At 36.8% G+C, this 9,618-nt stretch overlaps 1 protein-coding gene across 1 annotated transcript; it reads right to left on the bottom strand.

The window, feature by feature from the left end:
• Positions 1-2,106: 2,106 nt before the first annotated feature.
• LOC113451183 (histone-lysine N-methyltransferase SETMAR) lies at positions 2,107-7,824 on the bottom strand. Its single transcript, XM_026722550.2, has 2 exons — positions 7,681-7,824; positions 2,107-3,611 (listed from the first exon to the last, which is right to left on the bottom strand). The coding sequence occupies exons 1-2, from the start codon at positions 7,753-7,755 to the stop codon at positions 2,829-2,831; spliced, it is 858 nt and encodes a 285-aa protein (XP_026578335.1). The 5' UTR covers positions 7,756-7,824; the 3' UTR covers positions 2,107-2,828.
• Between the last annotated feature and the right edge of the window lie 1,794 nt (positions 7,825-9,618).

The following is a 9,618-nucleotide window of genomic DNA, read 5'->3' as shown; positions in this document are numbered from 1 at the left end:
TATAGGGTATGGAACTTCAAGGCATTCACATGACGCCTGAAAAGGCAATGGTGGCCGCACTGTTGATAGAATTAGCTTACACCTTCATCTGTTAGCTGCAATTGGTGGCTTTCCCAGACCTGTGTTGCCAAGAGAGTGATGGGTAAAATAATCAAGTCACAAGCCCTGAAAATAAGAGCTACATCCAGCAAACCTGACATGATATCCTTGTTTTATCATCTATCTATAGCTTTCATTTGTACAAACTCTTGAGATTCTCTCTATGGGCCTTTCCTTTTCAATTGGGAACATGTGGCTTTATACATATATTACAAGAGGTATAAATGACATTTTAAAATTCTATTGCTGGGAAAACACTCCACCCACCCCACCCCCCAGCAAAAATGTAAAGCATGGCTAAAATAGAAAACAAAATACAGATGGCAATTAGATTTCTCAGAGTGAAAAAAGCACTTCAAAGATTTATCCTACCGACTATCTGCCTGTCTGTTACATATACGTCACAAATTATGTATGTAGGACTTGCAACAGATCTTCATATCTTCACATTTGTTTTTGCCAAGTTTTTAAGTAGGTAATTTAGTGATAATTGAACACATCCAGCTTTTAGGTAATTTTCTCAAATATTTCATATTTTACCATCTGTTTCAGGATTCTACAAGCATGCACTTAGTTTTGGCTTTATTTCAGTTGATATTCTTTAGTAAAGAATATACTAGAGGATGGCAAAATATATAATCCATAGTGGAAGATTATGGAAAGTTCAGAAGTAAAATATGAACTTCCATTCATGTTTCTTTATAATTAAGTCATATTCTCTTCTAAAATTTATGTTTGTGTCTTATTACAGGTGATGACAATATCTGAATTTGCATTGCATTTTTTAAATCTATATCCCATTAGGTTAATATCTTTTTGCTTTACAGTACAAATGCCCTTTAACTATTTATTTCATTTTAGACTGGAAAGTTACCATGATATAGTTGAAACAGTCAAGGCTATTTTCATAACCACAAACTGAAGGGTAAATATTTGGTTCTTTTCCTCTTATTTGTTGCATAAATATGACAACAATCTTTTCAGAATCTGATATTATCCAATGTCTCCTATTCCATATCAGAAAAAAATGGATTGACTTCTGAGGTTGGATGGAAAGCAGTGGCTATTAATTCGTATTTGGGAGTTTAAAGACATAATTTTAATTTATGAATTCACTAATCTAATTATGGATATAAACTTGCTTTCAAGTTATTAATTGTACCATGTTTTCAAATAACATATTAAACGTATGCCATCCATCTCCCAATGATAGCTATAATATAGATGTCATTATATAATTACATTTCTCCTATCTCAGAGAAAAGAGGAATCTTACTTTTTGTTTTTTCTGGAACTAAAGAGAAAAAAACGAGAAAAAAAGAAATTTATCTGTTCAGAGAGATTTAATGACATTTATAGGGGGAATGAAAGATTTACAAATATAAATAAAGTTTTTTTTTATTTATATATAAGCATTTTGATTATAGTGTATTAAAAGTTGCTGAAGCTTTAAATGAGAAGATGAAGACATAGATGCAGAAGTGGAAGAGTCAATACAAAAAATGGAAAGTTAAATGTACCAAGAATTATATTTCTGTACTTTGTCTGCAAGAGAACAAGTGACCAGGGCTTACTACAATTATCTTAACTCCAACTTAAAAATTAATACTGCCAAACTACTGTGTAAGAGAAAATACAAAATTGACCTGCTTGATTAGGAATAAGAGAATAAGTACTGTTATAAATGTTGGACACATATATTTTAGGGATGGAACAAATTTTAATTTGTGCTGCCTTTAATTCTTGATACAAAATATACAGTATATACACAAAGACAAACACACACACACAAACTCAGAAGAAAAGAATCTCTCAATATTGAAGATAAGCCTGAATGGTCATAGAAATAATGTTTGCACATATTTAGGAACATTTAACTCAGAAAAAAAATAAAACGAGCTGGGACTACCCTTTTCTTTAAAATTTAAAGGGGGGAAAAAAAAAATTACACCCAAAAAAAAAAAAAAAAAAAAAAAAAAAAAAAAAAAAAAAAAAAAAAAACCCAACAAAAAAAAAAAAAAAAAAAAAAAAAATAAAAAAAAAAAAAAAAAAATAAAAAAAAAAAAAAAAAAAAAAAAAAAAAAAAATTGACCCAATGCTGCTTCTCCTTTAAATTTTAATGCCAATATATAAAGAGGAATAATATGCAGCCTTTACTTTATTATCAATGCTTGGGCATAACCATAAGTATTAACAATAAATGGTAACCAGAAAATGCATATTGGCTCACCTCCCCCTCCCGTTAAAAACCCTCCCCTCTGTATCATGGAATTATATTGTGGGGAAAAGAGCACAAATGTAGCCTCCCCCTAGTATAGGAGTGTCAAACTCAATTTCATTGAGGGCCATATAAGGGTTGCGTTTGACCTCGGGGCAGTGGGGAGACAGGTTGGCCTGGCCAGTTCAACATCACTCATGTTGGGGGGCGCCTGTCATGGCCCAAGCGCTCTGCCAGTGAAAATAGCTCAGGAGGGGCACTCCGTTTGCACTGGCAGAGGCACCACGGGCCAGTCCTTCACTGTTTTCAGGGCACCCTCGCGGGTCAGATCTAAGCATCCCATGGGCCACATCATCGGTGCATAATTAAACGCATTCAGCCACTTTTAACAAGCATCTCTGCATTTTGTGTGGGGGGATGTGTATACGTGAGGCTGATTTTATCATCTCCAGACATTCCTGCAGCAAGCTTTAAAAGCTGCTTTTTTTGGCTTCAGACTTTTCCTTCAGCATTACTTCCTCTTACCATCTTTGTGGAATAAAGAACTGTCAAAAGGCAAGAAACCTGTACATGATTTAGTTCTACAAAAGCAAGGTTTCTTAGATTCTTTCCCTTCTTGCTTGCTGCCTTGTGCTTCTATGGGCAAAAAATTATGATACCTTCCAGAATAATCGTATGAAAGCTCTTCACCTGCACAGATGTCACGGTCAGCAAAAAGTGCTAACTTAGGCACCATTGAATCTATTCGGACAGGGACCATAAAGAGGTTGGGCTCACAGGAGTGGTTCAGGAATCTACCAACATTGCCGATGTAAGTGGGATCTGCAAAAGTCTCTATTGTCGTCCCATCATGCAAGTGTTCCCTAATTGCTATAATGTAATTTGAATCACTTGATGTCTGCAACTGAATCCTTTTACGTGCTTCATTAATGTCTAGAATTTCCCCAGCATATTCACACACAAATCGTCCTTTGGGTATGAATACCATAGTGCGAAGACCCCATCCTTTCTCAGTGGTCTTGAATACTTCAAGCTGGAATTGTAAGCCCTGTTGAACTACTCTATTTTGACACTTCTCTCCACAATGGCACATAGTGTTGCATTCAAAAACAGGCTTTGAAAATCCCAGTTCATGTCCTTCCGTCCTAATGGATAAGTTGTTATAATTTTCTCCATAGTGAAGACAAGTACATGTTGGGGCGAGACAGGAAGAAGAATGACAGCTGCATCCAGGGAAGGAGATCTCAGATGGGTCTGGTTTGCCTCCAGGTCCAGGCACATGATCGGGACTATACTGAAAAAGAAAACAGAGGAAATCATCTTGAGGACTGTATATTCATATCGGAAGAGGCTGGCATAATATATTGTGTAAAAAGGCAAAAGAATACAGAATAATACCGTTGGAAGAGACCTTGGAGGTCTTCTAGTCCAACCTCTTACTCAAGCAGGAGAACCTATACCATTTCAGACAAGTGTCCAATCTCTTCTTAAAAGTCTCCAGTGATGAAGCATCCACAACTTCCGAGAGCAAGCCATTCCACTGGTTAATTGTTTTCACCATTAGGAAATTTCTCCCTAGTTTCAGGTTGCTTCTCTCCTTGATCAATTTCCATTGTTTCTTGTCTTGCTTTCTGGTACTTTAGAAAATAGGCTTCTTCTTTGTGGCAGCTTCTCTAATATTGGAATATTGCTTCAATGTCACCTCTAGTCCTTCTTTTCATTAACGTCTACAAAGATTGTCCCTATTTTTGCAGAAATACCTGTCAGTGCGTGCAATGTTTAGAATGAGTGATTATATACGTTTGATTTAAAAAGTGGATAAAATAGAAATGCCTTAAGAGACCATCTATCCCTATAGACGTATCAACAACTGTCTTACTTATATAAAATTCCATGTACTGTATTTTAACAATTTATATGCATTGTTCAAAGTGGGTGAATACACACAAACACACACACACACACACAATCATATGATTTAAAAAGTGATAAAAAGATTTAATTAGTGGTGAAAGATCTTAAAGAGATCATCTATTTCTAGATAGTTTATCAACATCCCTGTTGTGCTTACATACAATGCTATCTACTTTACTATGGCAACTTATATGGAGAAATTGAGTACTTGTGTAAAATGACAACAGATTTTAGTGATATTAATGGTTCAATTGCACCAGTACTTTCATTCAGACTCTGGGAAATAACTCATGTGAGGCCAAAAAGGGGGTCAGCATATTGTCTTTTTAAAAGTCTATAATTCATGCATTCAATTTCTAGTTAACAAATGAATTATTCCTTGCAATAATTTTATTTTCTAAATCAAGATGTATGCAAGTAAGACAGAAAAACATGAGGAACAAGAGAGGTTTGGAAAGAAACATTAACAGTATGAACAGTACTTTATTTTTTAAAAAAGAACAAATTATGTCCAGTAACCACAGAAGAAAATGTTCATTTTTTAAAACCAATATCAGTTTGCTACTTAGCAGTATTCTAAAACAAACATCATTGATATTTTATCATTTTTCTCCCTTGCTTCCAGCATGATTTCTTCAGAATGTATTTCTTACTATGCAGATGCTTACCCACAGGGCTCAATTCAGGCTGCATTCATAATGGGAATAATTTAATTCCTCTAAAGTACCTTATTAGCTGAAGCAAGAATAAAATTATCTTGCCAGCCTACCAAATCTAATTTTATCTGATGGGACAAGCCATGATTTTGGACGTTTTAGATAACAAACGTATCCTTTAATTGCAGAAAGAAGAACTTGGAAAAAGTTGTTATTCTATATATTGAAATGAAACCACAAATGGGGGATGTAAGACAAAATTACAACTGATTTAATGTACATGAAAACAGTGCTACAAGAATGCACTGCTTTATACGGCTTCTACTAATTGACCATTTCTTTGTGGAAGGATTCTAAATGATCTGCCGTAACTGAAGTGAACATTAAAAGAGCTGCGGTGGTGGGTGGTTAGAATGCAGTACTGCAGGCTACTTCTGCTGACTGCTGGCTGCTTGCAATTTGGCAGTTCAAATCTCACTAGGCTCAAAATTGACTCAGCCTTCCATCCTTTCAAGGTTGGTAAAATGAGGATCCAGATTGTTGGGGGAAGTAGGCTGACTCTGTAAAATGCTTAGAGAGGGCTGTAAAACACTGTGAAGCAGTATATAAGTGCTATTGCTAAAGCAATCCTGTGCATTTAGACTGGGTGATATATTGAAAATAATAACCTAGGATATTAAAGGAAGGCAGTTATGTTTGTCATGTAGCGAATCTTAGTTTCCAGAAATGCTGATATCACAGAAATAAAGTTTTTTTAAAAAATGACCAGGATTTTATCATATGTAAGGATCTATTCATTTGATGAATCCAGCTAGCTTTCAAAAGCAGCTTGGTAAATTCTCTGACACTCAAGCTGTAGTGTCCACTTGGAATGAAAGTTTAATTAGATAGTCCTCTCTCTTATACATCAACCCTAGGGGTTATCTTGATGCACAAATGAGCTCTGGTAGATGAAACATCAGAAAACACACCTGAAGTAGCACTACAGAAAGATAAGAGTCCAACCCAACACATGTAAACATCTGCATAAGGTCTATGTTGTGACAATAAGGGAAGCCTAAATGTTTTTCAGCTTACATAGAAAATGGATCCATGGGCAGGAAAGTGGGGGGGGCGGAAGCGCTTTCAAGTCAAGGCAGTTCAGGCAGTTTTCTTGGCAAGTAGTTTGCCATTGCCTGCTTTCAAGGACTAAGAGTAACTTGCCCCAAAGTCACTCAATTAGCTTCATGCCTAAAGTATGTTAAAATACTTTGTACAGTATTTATTTCAGTAAATAGAAACTTGCAGTGACCTTTAAAAAAAAAGCATTTCTTGAAGTAACAGCATACAATACTTTTGCCAGAACAAGAGTGACTTCTAATGGATGTTACAGATTCCTCAGCTTACGCTAACTTGAAGGAAAGCAAAATTGACTTTTTTCCACAAAGGGTAGTATAAAGTTTATCATCTGCATTAAAAGTATATATTAAACTAGAGATATAATGAAAACCATATTTTCAATTTATGCCCCTCATATAACCATTAAAAAAAAACCCAGTTTGGTCTGGTAGTTAAGGCATCAGGCTAGAAACCAGGAGACAATGAGTTCTAGCATGAAATTGGGTGACATAGGTATGAAACTGGTTGGACCAGTCACTGACTCTCAACCCTAATACCTCACAGGGTTGTTGTGGGAGAAAAATAGGAGATTGCACTATACACTTGGCCTTTAACACTCTACAAAAAAGCAAATCATAGATCTAATCAATAAACTATTTGCAAAGCAGTGCAGGAAAAGCTATTCCTCATTGTCAAAACTGAAGAATGGAATTGAACTGTACCTTTAAGGATTAAAATTGTAATTATTTTTAATGTATACTTTTTAAAAAAGTGTTTTCAAACACTTTAAAAATATTTTAATCCAAAAAAAAACCTACACTGTATTGATACATGTAACTTAATTTATTCTTGACCAATAAACATATGAAATCTACTGATATTAATGGAGTTTGATTCATCTATCAGGATCAAGCTTATGTTGTTTCAGAACCACCTTATCAATTGGTAGTTTTATTACTTTTTTTGAAGATAGGTTTTTGCCAAGTGTTGGTTTTTCAAACCATGTGCATTTCTAATGTGAAAACCAGTTAACTCATTGCAATATATAATCAGGACAAACTCTTAATTTCTTCGATGTCTTTGTCTTCCGACATCTTTTTTCTTTCTGTTCGTCATACGGATCATTATTTGAAAGTTAGTGATCACAAAAGATGTGAAAGAATATATATTCTCCACACACACACGAGTTATGATTGTCCCAAAAGTGCTTTTTCAAGAAGCAAGTGATCTTTGTTTTTCTTTGAAGACGTCTCGCTTCTCATCCAAGAAGCTATAAAGTATAAATCCTTCCATTCCCCATCATCCAACCAGAGCTGAAGAAGCTTCTAGGATGACAAGCGAAACGTCTTCAAAGGAAAAACCGGAAAGTCCACTAGCCTCTTGAAGAAAAAAAACCTTTGGGATTTACTCTCGCAGGTGCGTCAAAAGCGCCGTTCACGCAATCCGTTGCATTCTATGGCCCCGCCTCACGACCACTGAATTCTAGGCCTTGTAGTTTTCGGATGTTTAAGGCTTCCACTGCAGATAAACAACCGCCCTATAGGAAACTCTAATTCCCAGCGTCCCTTTCGATGCAACAGCCGCAGTTTTAAAAAAGCGCTACATTTCCATCGGCGGGTCCGTACAAAACAACTTCGTATCGGTCCCTGCCCGCAGGCTGCTGCTCAGTCCCTTCTTCTACTTCTCCTTTCTCACCTGGAAAGTCGGGAGTTCCTCCAGCCGCGGCCACACGGACACCGGCAGAGGCTCCAGCCCGCAACTCACATCCATAATCTGTCTCCAGCTACTGGGAAAACAACAGTCCCTTCGGCCTTCCTTTGCCCCGCCCTTTCTGCCGGGATTGGCTGCCCTGCCGAGTTTCGTTTTACCAACACCGAGCTTCAGCCAATGGCAAAAGGGAAGAATTTTGGGACCGTCCCCCGGTCTCTTCAGGACCAATTGAATAGAGTAGTGCAGAGTATGTTGCTTCAGGGTTTCGCCTGACACTTTCTCTTTACCTCCCTTCCTTTTGCTGGAAAAGATTAATGTAGAAGAAGACGGGGTTTTAGCTAGAAATACTTGGTTTTCCTCACCCTCAATATCGGGGTTGTCTTCTGCGGAGCAAACTGTCGCTCTTATCGTGGGAAAAGGAGGAAAATACCCTAAAGGGTCCAACCCCACTCACAGCTTAATTTCTAGGCATTTTTCAGGCATTGCTGCAATTGTCCATTTCAAGAATTATTTGAATATTGATTTTAAAAAGCTTGATGGGGAAATACACGTCGACTAGAAACGCGATCGGTCGTTGTTAGTTAGATTTTGTTTGCATGTGTTAGGGATAAGTGAAACTGCTTCAGATTTGTTGTCCCGAAGTGCCATGCTACTTGTTAAAACAAATATACGACTCACGTTGCACTAACTCATAATTTGATTTTGGCCTAGTACAGCTATCAAAGTTTTCATTATCTCTTTGCTGCCTTCTAGCTTTTTCGAAGTAGCCCTGGTTTTGTGTAGTGGGTGAACAGGGCCATTGTAGCTTGTAAAAAGTTTGCCGTCTTTTCTGTAAAAAGTTTTTAAACAGTGGGGTTAAGGGTGTAGTACTATAGACAACTAAATTGGTAAAAACATGAATAGAATAGAACAGAATAGAATAGAATAGAATAGAATAGAATAGAATAGAATCAGAAACCTTATTGTCACTTTGAATGTACACTAATTGGCATACATTAAAATGAGATTTCATGAATTATCTCTTGTGGGGGCTAAGGTGCTGGGCTACAATTTAAAAACCAGTGTTACCACATAATATGCTATGTAATTTACATGTACTTGTATAGTGTATTGTACTTGTACTGAATAAACTACAGTTAAACAATATATGAGTGATTTCACACACACACCCCTCCCGCCCTTTCTGGGAACTTCCCATCTCTTCTGGGTGGCATTGCACTACCTCAAAAAGAGTCTACCCATTTTAGTCTTTGACTCACAAGCACAAAATTTCTGTTGCTAAGAAAGACAATTGTTAAGTGACTTTTGCTCCATTTTAGGACCTTTTGCCACAATTGTTAAGTGAATCACTGGAATTATGAAGTTAGTAACATGGTTGTTAAGTGAATGTGGCTTCCCCATTAACTTTGCTTGTCAGAAGTTTGCAAAAGGTGATCACATGACCCGCAGTACACTGCAACCATCACAAAATACAGACCAGTTGCCAAATTGTGAATTGTGATCATGGGACCTGCTGTAAATGTAAAAAACAGCCATAAGTCACTTGTTCAATGCAGTTGTAACTTTGAACAATCACTGGTTGTAAGTTGAGTATGCAATTTGGATTTCCTCCTGTTTGAGGAGCAGATTGTAGCTGAGGTCAGGAGGGCCTTTGTACCTTGTTTGTACCTTTGCACCTTTGTGTTTTCTGTGCTAGTGGGGAGGCTTTGCTCATAGTCAATCATGTTTTCATCACCTCCCAAATTACCACACACTTCATGTGGAGCTATCCTTAAAAGAACATTTATAAGCAACTGCTGTTAGAGCATGCAACAGTGTGTGCAATCATGTACACTCCTTGATCAGCACGTTACACCTTTGTCCTGTAACCTGTACTGGATATAGTATGCTTTTGGTCTTTACAAACCTAAAGATGAAAAGTGA

Source organism: Pseudonaja textilis, chromosome 2 (genome assembly GCF_049901715.1).
Source record: "Pseudonaja textilis isolate UNSWEBS1 chromosome 2, rPseTex1.2, whole genome shotgun sequence".
In the NCBI taxonomy this organism is placed as follows: domain Eukaryota; kingdom Metazoa; phylum Chordata; class Lepidosauria; order Squamata; family Elapidae; genus Pseudonaja; species Pseudonaja textilis.
The sequence above is the reverse complement of the archived record's forward strand: the minus strand, read 5'-3'. Positions and strand labels throughout refer to the sequence as shown.

Bases quoted from the DNA above. Each gene is read 5' to 3' on its own strand.
- LOC113451183 (XM_026722550.2), bottom strand. From the start codon at position 7,755: ATGGATGTGAGTTGCGGGCTGGAGCCTCTGCCGGTGTCCGTGTGGCCG. The intron at 3,612-7,680 runs GTGAGAAAGGAG...TTTCTTTTTCAG, and splicing joins AGGAACTCCCGACTTTCCAG to TATAGTCCCGATCATGTGCC.